At 39.6% G+C, this 14,748-nt stretch overlaps 1 protein-coding gene across 1 annotated transcript in view; it reads right to left on the reverse strand.

The window, feature by feature from the left end:
- CPXM2 (carboxypeptidase X, M14 family member 2) overlaps positions 1 to 14,748 on the reverse strand; it is a 75,606-nt gene that overhangs the window by 10,187 nt on the left and 50,671 nt on the right. Inside the window, exons 6-10 of the mRNA XM_051801141.1 lie at positions 11,658 to 11,746; positions 6,124 to 6,247; positions 5,076 to 5,272; positions 4,065 to 4,244; positions 2,568 to 2,865 (exon numbers count right to left, since the gene is read on the reverse strand). Coding sequence (XP_051657101.1) covers positions 2,568 to 2,865; positions 4,065 to 4,244; positions 5,076 to 5,272; positions 6,124 to 6,247; positions 11,658 to 11,746 — 888 coding nt within the window. The remainder of the gene's footprint in view (positions 1 to 2,567; positions 2,866 to 4,064; positions 4,245 to 5,075; positions 5,273 to 6,123; positions 6,248 to 11,657; positions 11,747 to 14,748) is intronic.

Raw genomic sequence — 14,748 nt, forward strand, 5'->3', positions numbered from 1 at the left:
AATGTGCTTCCTCTCTATTTGAGAAACAGCCACAATTATTTTCTCCTCGCATACTGTATCCCATCCTGACTAATCTGCTGTGAAATGTTTAGCAATACATGGTAATTGCTCAGTTTTAATACTTGTATTTAAGAAAATGGCTTAACTTTGCCAAGAGCAACTCTTTCATAGTGTCTGAACATGCAAATCCAGCCTTGAAAACACTGGAAATAAAACTAAATCAATCTATTCTTTGTCCTCATGCAGTTCAGCCAGTGCAGAAACTTTATATGTGAAATTGCTGAAGAACCTGCATTCATTGCAGTCCAAAAAATGTGCAGGAAATCACATGGCTGGGTTTTAAAGGTGTTGGATATCTGTGCTGCACATACTTCTCTAGGGATTCTCTGGTACTGGAAAGAAATTAGAAAAATTCCTTGTAAATTCTCCCATGGGATGAGCAGTGAAAAGTTTCTGTGCATGGTCACTGCAAGGCCAGGAAGAAGATGGATGAGGAGAAAAGGAATGGATAGCTTCAAGGTGTGGTACAACAAGATGCCATCCACACAGAAGGGCAGGTGGGAGAGGTTCTGTGAGCAATTTATTGGAGTGTCACCTTCAGGGTAGGCATGAAACAAGCAGGGGTTAGGACAAGAAAGTGTTAGTGTTGATTTAAAAGGTAAAGAAATAAAAAGAAAAGTGGAGTGAGCTATACAGCTATATCTACATAGTCATGGAATTACAGAGTGAAAAAATACAGGAGAAATCTGGAATCATATTTGGACAACCCTTTGCAATGCAAGGTGGTTGGTTAACTGACAGCTGCAAAATACATATCTATATATGCATATATATATATCTGCACTACAAATCACTTCCTTGCACTTGTCTAAGCAGACACAAGAAGTCTAAAACTACTCTGTAGGTTGAAGATTGAGCTCAAATAGGAACCATATCTTTTGAAGTTTACTGTGGAATCCAGTGTAAAAACTGCAAGTGAAAACAATATTCTAGAGTTTGTCTCAAAGAGTATCCTGGAAGTCTCACTATAATGGGACAGAGCAGGGTATAAATTATAATGAAAACATTATCAAGAAATAAATCAGATGAAGCAAATCCAATATGTAATTGGTACTAAGAAATCAGGATAATATTCAGCATCTATATTGTCCATCATTACTTAATGTAGCTTAGTATGACAGTTGTTAGTGACATGGCCAATGTCATCTTTCTGGATCAATTCATAATGATGTTTCTTATAGCACTTAGGAAAATCAGGCTCATAAATTAAATAATTAAGTGGTCAAGTGAGTTTTCAGAGTATGCCTTAGAATTTGCAGAAATGCACAGCAATGTATTGTCAAGCATTGGCCTTGTGATCTAAAAATTCAACAATCCCCCCCCCCCCGATTTCACCCAACGCTTTTTAACTTCCTGAAAAAATACTTGAGAAGTTAATTCTTGACTGTAGCCTTTAAAGGCTGGCCAGGACTAACTTCACATGGGCCAATGTAAAAGCCACAGAAGCTGTGTCCAAAATGTAGAAATGTTTATGCAGTGGAAGTACCTGCAAGTTCCAAACACGAGCCAGTTCCAGTAAAACGTGGGCTGCACAGACACTTTCCTGCATCTGTTTGCCATCACTGCTGCCGTTGCTCCTGTTGTCATCAAGTGATGGCAGAAGCCAGGCTCATTTCTTAATTTCAGAGAATATGTTGTTTGACTGATTTACTTATAGAAACACCAAGATTTTGTGCAGAACTGTGGTGAATCAGCAGAGTGGCTGATTCTGAGTCTGCTCCAAGTGCACACCCTTAGAGATAACTGTGCCTAATGCTGTTAAAAATGTGCTTCTAATTGGACTTTCCTGGAAATCCATGTTTTGGCTGCACCACGGGACGCAGCTTCCCTCTCGTGCTCCTTAACAGGGTGACAGGCTTGGGTGTGTGGTGACTGATGCAGCCTGGATTTTATCCTGGCAGCAGAAATGTCTATGGAGCCCATGCAAAGTTTAAGTACAAAGATTTCCAGGTCTTTTAAAAATAGGATGGTAGCAAGCAAACAGCAGCTTTTTTTGGCATATTATTACAACTCAAAGTGAATGTGATGGGGGGCTGATCTGTGACCGTGTTCAGTGAGCAGGAGGCTGAAATCAGGATTGCCTTATCTGCAGGCCACTGGAATCTCTCCCTGGAGTTACTGCTTCAGCTCTGACACTTGTTCTAACGTTCAGTAGCAGTTTTCTGTTGTCACCTTGTGAGATGGCAAAGGCTGACAGGGTCCCCCCTGCCAGTGGGTTTGACCTGGGTTGGTTTCCTCCTGACAAAGCATCTTGAATGCCCAGAATTCTTAAAACTAATGTACTGGATGTGCACTTTGGGAAAACTCAGTTGTAAATTAAATAGTCACCAGGTGTTACTGACAGTGCCTCCTTCAATGCTCTGCTAAGTGATGAAATGCAGTCAGCAGACCGTCAGATGGGGATTTATTCCTCTTAGAACACGTATTTGACCAGCACTGCCTCTGCAATGTGCACCAGGCAGTGGTGGCATTATCATATCCAAGCTGGAGCTTCTACCAACACTCACTTCCAGCCACGGTGTGCCAGGAGGCTCCATTAACAGTGCCATCCTCCTTCTGGAAATCCTCCGTGTGACACGCTCTCCTCCTCGCGTCCGTCATCAGGCGGTGGGTGGAGGCGTAGGAATAGGCCAGCCAGCGGAACACGTGGTCATCTGGGGTGGGGGTGTAATCCTGGGTTTTCCACATGGACCTCACCATGTCGTAGGGATAGGCCACCACCAGCTCCCCTCCCTGCAAATTGCCACCCAGCACGAAAGGGATTTTTTCCATCCACGCTATTATTGCCCGAGTCTCCACCGCCACCTGGGAGGAAAAGGAAGAGCAGCTTTGGTTCAGCCTGTGGGAATCTGAGAGGCTGGTTTCAAGGTGCAGGAGCCCTGCTGTGAGTTCCTGAGCTTGAGTAGCCAGCAAGGAGAGATGTGGTCAAGGAGAAGGGCTTCTTTAAATTGTCAGCCATGCTTGGGAGGTCACAGACAACCCAGAAAAACTAACAGAACCTCCTGCTATTAATTTCTGAGGAACATCTATGTGCAGTGACAACAAGAGCAGGAAGTGATAGAGATGTCACATGGTGACACTGCTGCCCCTGCCATTGGCTGAAATGAGTTTCCAAACCCAGGGATTTTAAACCTAATGTCCATAAACTAAAACACAAAAGGTTCCACCTTGACATGAGGAAGAACTTCTTTTGTTGGAAGTTGGCAGAGCACTGGAATAGCTTGCCCAGAGAGGGCATGGAGTCTCCCTCTCTGTAAACATTCCAAACCCACCTGGATGTGTTCCTGTGTCACCTGCTCTGGGTGACCCTGCCTTGGCAGGGGGGTTGGAGTAGAGGATCTCCAGAGGTCCTTTCCAACCCTTATTATTCTGTGATTCTGAAGCACTAAAGAGCTGCCACAATTAATTGCCTTCCCCTCATCCACTCTTAATGGTTGTCATTTTATTTAAAAGGTCAGGCAAAAATAAGTTAAATTTTTGGCACTAAAATCCAATAAAGGACTTTAGCATAAGCCACTGCATTGGTTTTGCATATACCTGAGCTGTTGCTGTGTTATTTAAGGTAAGAATATGTTTCAAATAAGAACAAATAAGAAAACCCCAGGAGAAATCTGTAAAGACACTGAGTTTGCAAAGACCTCATCTACACCACATCACTAAGGAGAAGCCTGATTCACATGGCTGAGCTCCATGGTGGGCTTTTCCCTGTCTACTGTTGCTGCCTGAAAATTGGGTGTTGAGTCCTCCAGGTTCTCTCAACAGCCAAGGGAAAAGGGAATCCTCCAGGAAGCAGATCCTTCCTCAAGACCTGCCTCTAAAACCTGGAGGTGAATGGTCCTTTTGCGGTGCATTTTTATTTCCACTGACCAACAGGGAAATCTAGACAGGAAGATTAGATCAGCTGGGGAACTTCAGCCTCAAATTACTCCTTCCTTGAGAAATGCAAATCTCTCCCTCTCAGCACATCCCAGCCTTGGTGTCCCCCTCTCTCTGGCCTTACTCACAGTGGCGTTTTCAGACAGGTACCAGTCAGGGATGGGGATGTGATGGTTTGGAACTTTTCTTTTACTCTTCTTCTGATCTTCTGACTCCCAGAGCAAAGAGTTTAAGTCAGGGAAATTATTGTTGATGTCAATGCCGTCCTGAGTCCATCGTCCTAAAGACCAGCCCCCTAATTCTGAACCCTTAGATTGAAAAATAAAAGAAAAAAAAAAGGGAAGAAAAAAAAATATAAATGTTCATTCAGAATACAACAACCTGTGAGCCCTCAGCAAAGTGCTTGGGAATGTGCCAGAGGTAATTCTGTGCAGAGAAATGAAGGAGTAACCATTTAATTAACTGAAATAAATGTTTGGCTTTTTTCTTTTTTTAATTTTGTACGAAACCTTGAATGCGGTGAAGCAAAACCCATGAAAAACTCCTCAAGGTTAGCCAAAATATATCCCGCAAAGGAGATAACACACTTTCCCTTCCATGACTATGAATGTGACTTTCCTGTTCCAGTCTTCTGCTGACTTCCCTGGAAGATTTTCCAGTGCATTTGACCAACCCTTACAATTTTTCCTCCCGGTGTCTGTCTTCTTCCAGACAGAATTATTATGATGCCCTACACAACCTGCTCCCCTTAAAGGTGCACTATTAAATTTCAACTGTGGAAGAATGCAAATATTCACGTGCTTAGTTTGGTTCCTCATGAGAAACACACTGCCTGGATTTTCCACTTTCCATAACGGTGTTCCCATTAATATATACACCTCAGTATGGTTTGTTCTGGCAGTGTTTGTAACCCTTCTTTCCATATATATTTTCCTGTTAGCCAATGTCATATAAAATATTGTTTCTTTCAGTTTTTTCCTCAGTAAAATGTTCCAGTGGTTTATTTTATCTTGACGTGTTTATTGTTTAATTTTTAAATTGTAAAACATGAACTTAGAAAAAAATAATGACAAGAGGGGCATGTTTTATTCATCTACTACAAATAAAAGAATTCCTGGAGGTGCTGATAATCACATTACCGCTTTATATGCCTTGTCATATCCATCTGGGTTGACTGAGGGCAGGAGGTGGATCCTTGTGTCCTCAATGAGATGGACAATCCGTGGGTTCCCAGCCAGGTATTCCTGGCACATAAACTGCATTAGCAAGAGGATTAGCTCACGTCCAAGCACTTCATTCCCATGAGCTCCTGCAATGTAGTGAAACTCTGGTTCCCCTGTTGAAAACACATGGAGCAGAACTGTGGTCAGAGCAGCAAATCAAATATCTATTAAATGTCATTGATGTCAATCAGCCAAGGAAAGCTGGAGAAACGCCTTAACTGCACAAATGATGCACAAACTTTACAGAAACAAATTACTTTCTGTTGCTATTTCAGAAGAACAGGTTTATGTGCCAGTGATATCTAAAGCCACTGTGTAAAACTTCCGAAATCCAATCTTGGTTAAACATATTTCTAATTGCACTCACAATTTTGGCATGTTAGAGGTAGATTTTAACAGTTCTGATAGTCTAAAAATAACCTGAAAAATACATTGCTAGTAGTTCTCTCAGACAGATGTTAATGCTCTTAAAAGATAAGTCAGTAACTGTACATAATTGATTTCTGACTTCACAGACTCTTTTCCTTCTCTAAAACAGGTTCACATATGCATTTCAAGGTTATAATGAGTGCAACAATCCTTGTACTCGACAACAAATTACTTCAGGGATGATTAGGAATAATGTGCGTTCACCCCATGTAAAAAAGGTAAATTTCTTCCATAGCTCCATAAATCCCCACAACTAAAATCCATTCCCCAGTACTAAAATTCACTTTTATTTTATTACTGTAAAGAATTATCATTAAGGAATTTGATCCCATGTTCAAAATGTCTTCTATTAGTGCTCACCGTCCTCTTCCCAATTTAGAAATACAGTGCTGAAGTTCCTCCCACATACATTTGAAATCTTTGCTGCCATGAATATAATTCCATCAGTGATAATTACAGTAGATACAGGAAAAGAGGAGGGGAAAAAAAAAAAACAATCCCAGCACCCTTCAACAGATTTAGATTAAATCCTAACCAACTTCGTGCTCTCCTGGGTTGTCAGAAATCTCGACAGCATAAAGCTTCAGTCCTTGGTTGCTTTTTCCAATATTGTAAATTCTTGTGATATTTGGACACATTTTATTCACAGTTTTCATCAACTGCCAAAAAAACCAACAAAAAGACATGTAGTTAGACAATGCAGCATCAAAATAGACCCACTATGAATTACTTCTTTCCAAATTGGATGTGGCAAAACTCATCATTTTCTTCTCTGATTATTTCTTAGTTGTAAAAGCTTTATGTTTAGTTCATGAATTTATAGCTCTGCTATCACAGTTTTAAAACATTACGCAATGGAGAGGAATTAAAATAAAGGAGATTAATTAAAATAATCACATTATGATGTACTACAGGTAAGGGACTTGAGATGACCCAGGGTGTTGGTGACAGCACCTTACAGGTCACCACAGACACACTTTATCCATAAGGAAGATTTTCCATTCCTTTACCCTGTGCAGCAGCAATTTAATCAGAAACAAGTGAAGAGAGAAGGATATAATCCATTTAAACAGGATTTTCCCAGTGAGTTCTGATTATATCTGTCCCTGCTGAGGGAAAAACCAAACCCACCCTTCTTGCATTACAATGTGAAATCTCATATGGAAAAATTGTTAATTAAAGTAGTGATGACGTGGCCAAAATTGCAAAAATAGATATAATATGGATGAGTCCCCAAACAGAAGATGTACTCCTTCAGTAAATAAAAGACTCCTCAGAATGTGCTTATCACATTTCAGCAAAAAATAGGAAAAACAAAGGAATAATAACACCAATGTTGTCAGTGAAGACATTCTGCCCATCAAAATCTATTCAATTCACTCTTTCTGCAGATATTGCATGACAGCCAAAACATAAATAATAATATAATAATAAAATGTTTAGAGTTAAGCATGTATTTCTGTTTAAACCAATGGAGTTCCACAGATGTCATCCAGATCAGCATATCTTGAGCCTAAATTGTCCCACAAATACTTTACTGTGGTATTTCAGGTGAATGTTAAAGTGTACAAACAAGACTGAAAATTTCTTTACTAATATTAAGCTATTGCAAATAGCTTTAAACAACAAGAATATATCTGCCTTGATCTTTTTTTCTTTGGGAGGAATTAAAGAAAGATAACAGTACTTTACTGTAAATTGGAACCCTGGGGACTGTTAATTAGACAATCATTTCATAAACAAGCGTGCATCTATTACTGAGGAAATATTGTGGCATAACAAAACTGCTTGCTCACACATTGTTAATTTAGAAACAATATTGGATGATCATAAGGCTGATGATTTAAAAAATGTAATAATTAGATATGTCCAATTCCCATGCCACCATTTAGCAAATCTAAGTGCTAACACAACTCACATTGGGAAGAACATCATTAAAATTCCTCTCATATAAAGCTTCACTTCTATTTATAAACATTTTGCAAAGAGACTGAAAAGATGCTATTTCTGTACATTTGTTCATCTCACAGATTGGTTTTATACATAGGAGAAACAATTCTTGTGGCAAGTCTAAACTCATCACTTGTCTGAAAAATACAGTCAGTTGTGCTCTTTCAGTGTATTTCTTGTTTCATATCTACTTATTTTCACCACTGTCATTATCATCAGCGTGCTGGTATTATGGGTACTCAGATATTCCCACAGAACTCTTTTTAATGTTCTGGGCACAGGTAAGTGTGTGTAGTTTATTGTTCCAGCTCAAACACGCAGGTGAAGCCAGAGAACACTGGTTTACATTTGGTAGCATTTTATTTAAATGAGTCAATTCCCTTTGAGACCTACTGCCTTAAATCTTCCTGGTTAACCTGCTCATAATGAACCAAACATTTTATCAACGGATATAGAATCACAGAATCATTTAGCTTAAAAAAGACCTCTAACATCTTCAAGTCCAACCATTCCACCAGCACTGCCAAGGTCACCACTGACTCATGTCCCCAAGTGCCTCATCCACAGAGCTTTTACATCTCTCCAGGGATGGTGACTCCTCCATTGCCCTGGGCAGCTGTGCCAGGGCTTGACCACCCTTTCTGGGAAGAAATTTTCCCTAATATCCAATCTAAATCTCCTCTGGCACAACCTAAAGCTGCTTCCTCTTGTCCTCTCCCTTGTTACGTGGGAGAAGAGACCAACACCCATCTGGTTCTAAACTCCTTTCGTGGAGTTGTAGGGAAAGATAAGTTCCCCCTGAGCCTCCTTTTCTCCAGGCTGAGCCCCCCCAGCTCCCTCAGCTGCTCCTGGTGCTCCAGACCCTTCCCCAGCTCTGTTCCCTTCCCTGGACACGCTCCAGCCCCTCAATGTCTTCCTTGTCATGAGGGGCCCAAAACTGAGCCCAGGACTCGAGGTGTGAACTCACCAGTGCCCAGCACAGGGGGACAACACAGAGATATGAGGCTCTAACAGACCAAAACTTATTGAGGTCTTCTGTGTGGGGATTGCTCATGTCCCACTGACAAGAGAATGAGGTGGATCGGGATAGGATCAGATTCCATGTTTCTCTCCAGTAGAAGTATTAGTTTTTCACTCTGCCAGTGAGTAGAGATATTACATTAAAAGGAGTTCTATTTTAGGTAAAGGCTAAAACTGTACTGTGTAAATATTGTCACTGTCTCAGACTTGTGTTAACTAATTTCTCTCCTCACACCTTCTTCCAATTGGAAACTCTGTCCTTGCTGATGCATCACTGCATCCATGCAGCTCCAAAGCTGTGAAAGAGGAAAGATAAGCCTGTCCTCTCAGAGCTGTCTCTGAACCCAAGCAGGGAAACTTCTGCCTCTGGAACTTCCACAGAGAAGAAGCTTTGCTAACGTGCCTGGCACTCCAGTGCTAGCAGGATACCAAGAACATCAATTTAGCAAAGTGGTTAAAAGTACGTAAATGCTCATTAATAGTAACAAAAATGCCTAGAAACAACTTCAAAGTACATTACATGCAGTGGAAATATTTGTATTGGCCTCAGTAAACCCCCCATCATTTCTTTAATTGCAAGCATATGATTATTTTCTGAGTCAAAGAACTTTTCCTGAGTTAGAGCCTCTGTATCAGACTTCACTGTGACTGTTTTGGTAACAGTGGGGAATTAGTAATGTAGTTAACTGTTTTTGTAAATATAATACTGCAAATGAACATATGTCATATCTGATCTTCTCATAACCATTTCCTATGAATGGCACAACAGGTCACCTGAAATGTCACTGTGTTTGTGCTTGTACAAACTGCCAAAGACAATTGATGATAACAGTCAGGTCAGGCTTTATTAACAACCAGCAGGACTGTAAAACACTTCCCCAATTACATTCACTAACAGCTGTTATTGACAGTTCGTGTTTGTCACTTCCAATTATTTACCTTATTAGTGACCTGAAAAATACTTCAGGCAGTCTTTGAAGAAGCCCCACAAAACTGGTTTCTGAGGGTCTGATTCCTCCATTTTGCAGAAAAGGTGTACTAAATGTAGGTCTAAATTCCATCTACACAAAAGGACTCTCAGTCAATGTTTTTCAGGTTAGGACTCCTCTTTATCCCCTATGGAGATCACAGAGTTGTTGAGGTTGGGAAAGTGGAGTCCAACTGTTAAACTAACAGTACCAGGCTCTCTGGAAACTACCTCTTCCTTGAGCTTGGAGAGTAGGAGATACAGACCATTATCCTGGCGTTCAATGAAACCCAGGATGTTGAGCTGGCATGCTCTGACCTTGTACATTTGGTTGTTTCACCCTCAGATCAACCTGTTCAATGGTTAACATACACAGTGCTCTTCAGTATTCCCCATTATTACACCAAGCCCATAAACAGCTGACCATGAAGAGCAGCCTGAGGATTCTGGGGCACTTGGAGCCTGGCTTGTACAAAGATGAGTCAAATCCAGTTATGTGGATTTCATAATTAGCATTCCTCTTTCCCAAGAAAGATATGGTGTGGGTTTGCTGTTTCAAAGACAGAGTTGTACTCACGTGTCCATCTCAAACCATTCTAACAGCTTCCTATGCTGCATGAATACCTCATATAAATATTTTGGACTGACTTCTGCACAAAAGTTCCCACTGACTGGAAGAAGAATATTGAATGCTTTTTTTACGAGAATAAAAAATTGGAACTATAAATTTCACTTTCCTAACCAGAGAGTTCTATTAAAATAATCTGACACTGAGAAAATCCCCCCCTCTCACAAGTACTTCACATATTGCATTATGTGCCAAATGCAATGTTTCTAAAACATGGCCCAGGGAACACCCTCTCCTCCTCCTTCAGTATTTATAATAAATAACTTCAAAGACCAGAATTTTTCTAAGATGGTTGGTGGTGAAGTAGCTATGAAAAGTGGCATTAATTTATAGGTTACAGGGGGATTTGGGGGGATGTTTGGGGTTTTTTTTAAGCTGACTCTGACAGTTATTGTTCTTTTTTGCCCTGAAGTTCTAAGAATAGTTTTGGACCTGTTGTAATGCAATCCACAATTTTCTGCCAACCAGCAGTAGAACCCAACTAGAATCTAATGAGCTCTAAATAAATTAAGAGGAAAACTGAAATTGTGAGAGCATAAAGACAGTTCACAACTGACCAGCTCTCAACCACAGTCACAAATTTTCTACTTGTAGGAAAAGACTAAAAAGATTATGTTTTAAAGCTGTAGGTTTTTCCCCCACGATGTTTCTAATCTGACCAATCTGTCTTTCTGCAATGAAAACCTAAAACACGCTTTATTTTATTGTTCTTGACAGTAATTATGCCAATTGAGTTTCTACTTGTCTAATCTCTGTGCTCAGAAATATGGGCCATGAAATCCCTACCAAAATAAATGTGTGACTCAGTACACAATTGCTCAATAAAAACGAGTGGTGATTCATGCAGTATAAATACACTGAAAATTCAGCACACAGCAAGTGATTCACACACATCAAGTCCAAACATATTATCTTTATATTTGAAGACAAAGAGGGCAGAAATATTTCTTCAGGACAACCCACACTTGTGTCTGTGGTGATATGAAGCAAGATTAAAAACAACAACAAAAACAAGACCAGGGTTGGCTGTTTGAAGCTAAAGGAAATAAAATAACAAGGCTGGTAAATTTAAAATTATACTAACGGGATTTTTTTCTAGTGCTTTTGGTGAGTTTCTGCTGATTTTCACAGCTGTGAATATGGAATTGGACTCTGTAGTTTATTCTGATTATCCAAAACCACTGAAATACATGAGAAAATTGATGGCTTAATCAGGGTCAAATTTGAAAGGACAAACTGTGTCATTCCCCACTCAAATAAAAATGGAAGAAAAATAATGTCACATTATGAGTAGATACTCCCTCTGTCATGTAGTCACCTGTTTAAGGTTAGTTTATGTACAAATTAAGACTTTGGGATTTTAATAAATTAAAACAGGAAAAAAATATTTTAAAAAGATATTGCAGACACTGTTTAACAATATTTTTAAGAAGTGGAATCCAGATTCCAGAAGACCTGAAAAGCCTGCACCCTCCACCCTCCAGCCTCCAGCCTCTTTGCCTACCTGCCTCATTTCCTTGTAGTTGTGATGCTTAAAGTCCAGATTATCTGTGGTCGTCATTTCGTTTCTTCTGTGGTAATAATTATTTGGGTCTGAGAAAAGAAATAAAAGAATTTTCACGTGAATTTCAAATATAGAATTTTTTTTATGCCATAACGCATGTAGGAAAGAGGAAATCTGAATTCTACTGTCCTATATGTACTATGGGAGGGTTTTCAAAAGCAAAACTCAGACAACTAATTTAAAATATTTCTAATTACTGCACGAACCAACTCATCAAATCAAATCACAAGTCAATAGATCCAAATAGAAGCCAGGAAGCATCAGATTTCCAGGCAGCTACTCTGCACAAAATACTAAACTTGAACAGAAAAGCAGAAGGGCAGCCTGGGGCTGCAGAGGAGGGGAAAAGACACTGGAAAATGATGAGTCAGATGCAAGCTAAAAGAGTGGAAGAAAAATCAAATTAGAGGAAAATGCCACAGTAAATGTTTTGTGTCCACTTGATTAATTTACTATTGAAAAGAGTTATCTATTAATTTTCTTGATGAGTATTTTCAGAGTCTTTGTGCTGCTTGCAAAATACAGAAAGGATCCACTGTGCATATTAAATATTCCTGATTATCCTCCAAAACTGTTTTTGTGAAAGTCAGAGGACTTTGTTACTTAAAAATTAGCATATTCATTTCTTTATGGATATTATTTATAGTTTGTGTATTTTGAAATATCAAAGGAGAATATTTAGATAGAACAAAGTCTTTTGTCTCCTTGACATTCCTGGCCATTCACCTAGGAAAAAAAAAAACACAAACAGTCCAAGACTGTTAGGGCTCTGCTTTAAATTTCCTGATAGATGTGCTCCTAATCTAATCTATTATGATTTATTTCCAGAGACAAACAAGTCTATTTGGAAAACATCAAACACATTCCTTAATTTGCCATATCTGGGATGTCTGGAATTTTGAGTAATCGTTTGTAAAGCCGGTGGCTGTCAGGTTTTTATGAAAAATTGTTTCCCTGCACACAAAATCATCTTCATTGGTTTAAAATTATTGGGAAAAAAGTGAAATATGAAAGTCTAAATATCATCCTCTCTTATTGAGACACAACCAAAGAAAGTGTCTCCAGAGAATAAAAATCATTTTTTTTAAACAGTATCCCCCACAGCTGTGATTTTTTTTTGGGAGGGGAAAGCATAATTCTTAGTAGGAACAATATGTAGTTAATATCCTGCAGCAACAAACACTTATAGAAAATTACAGAAAATACTTCAAAGTAAAAATACTTTATAACTTAAAATTTTTAAACTTCATATTTCTGACATTAAAACCATTCAATATTCCCATAAAATTCTAAAAGTATTTGGGTCTTTTGAACTATTTAAGGAATATATGGAATGAAGTATGCAGGTTCCATTAGGCTTCACAGTAACATTACCCATCTTCTCAATCACTTATTGAGTCTTTATTCCCAAGTTTGTCTCCACTTCCATTTCCTAATCTACAGCAGAAATGCTGGAAGGTCAGTTGAAGGTTGTTCTACAAATGTGACTGAAAAATATCCAAAAAACCCTATTGCCCCAACAAAGTGTAGTTGTTCCATACAGTTTGTCCTCTCCAGTGAGAACTTCTGTAAAATGACCACCTGGAAATGAGCTTGAATTTGACCTTAATTATAGAATCACAGAATGGTGGGAGTTGGAAGGGACACTGAAGATCATCTCATTCCAACCTCCCTGTCATGAGCAGGGACACCTTCCCTATCCCAGGTTGCCCCAAGCCCCATCCAACCTGGCCTTGGACACTTCCAGGGATGGGGCAGCCACAGCTTCTCTGGGCAACCTGTGCCAGGGCCTCACAGGGACGAATTTCCTCCTAATATCTAATCTAAACCTGCCCTCCTTCATCTAAAAGCCATTTCCCCTTGTTCTATCACTGCATGCCCTTGTATTCAGGTGAGAGAACAAGATTTCTTTGCTTATTTAAAAAAAAAAACCAAAACAGTTTCGAAGAATCAGAGCGTTAAGATTCACACAACTGACCTGGGTTTCTTCCAGTCTAACTTCAGGCTAAAGTGATGCAAGTCCATGACAGCAGCAATGCAATCCTAACTCTGCAGATGCCTCTGGAAAGCCAAACCCTTAAAGGTCATCCCATGTTAATCTGTAGAAATTATTCATTAATATGTTGATGACCGAAAAATAGAAATCATAAAAAAACCCCACTTCTTCTCACACAATGTGTCTGATGGCCCACAGAATATCTTCATAACTGAAAAAATATCCCTTTGTTGTAAAAATGTAAAAATAAACCTCATAAAACTGCCAGGATGTTGAAGGTTTTCTATATCACCACGAGCCAAAATATACAGCAACTGATTTTTTTTCCTAATACTTTAATCCCATTCCTTTCAAAGTCTGGCACTTTTTCCATACATCAAACACTAATATAATGGGAATGACTGTGAATGCTGTAGAGTTGGTGGAAACTCAAAATATTTGTAAAGTGAGAAAGATTGTATCTCTGGCCCTTCCTCAACAACAGAGTACAATTTGACAGTTCCCTAGAGAATTAACACTCATATTTTGCCAGGTTCTTCTGTAGTCTGGATCACTGGATTTCTGCTGCAGCTAAATTCAGAAAGCTAAAATTTAGAAAGGCACATGAAGTTTGTGCACAGCTGGATGGGCCCACTTCAGCAAAAATTATTTTCTTTAACAAAACAGAGAATAAAAAAACTAGAAAACTCGAATTGTGTAGAATCACAGAATGGCCTGGGTTGGAAGGATCCTTAAAATTCATCCAGTTCCAATCTCTCCCCCTGTCACAGGCAGGGACACCTTCCCCTATCCCAGGTTGCCCCAAGCCCCATCCAACCTGGCCTTGGACACTTCCAGGGCTGGGGTAGCCACAGCTTCTCTGGGCAACCTGTGCCAGGGCCTCACTGCCCTCACAAGGAAAAATTTCTTCCTAATAGCCAATCTAAACCTACTCTCTTTCAGTTTGAAGCCCTTGCCCCTTGTCCTGTCCCTCCAGACCCTTATAAACAGTCTGTCTCCATCTTTCTTGCACCCCTGTCAGGGTCTTGAATGCCA

This window comes from Manacus candei, unplaced genomic scaffold (assembly GCF_025592945.1).
Source record: "Manacus candei isolate 608988 ecotype Guabito, Panama unplaced genomic scaffold, ASM2559294v1 h1tg000050l, whole genome shotgun sequence".
Classification (NCBI taxonomy): Eukaryota; Metazoa; Chordata; class Aves; order Passeriformes; family Pipridae; genus Manacus; species Manacus candei.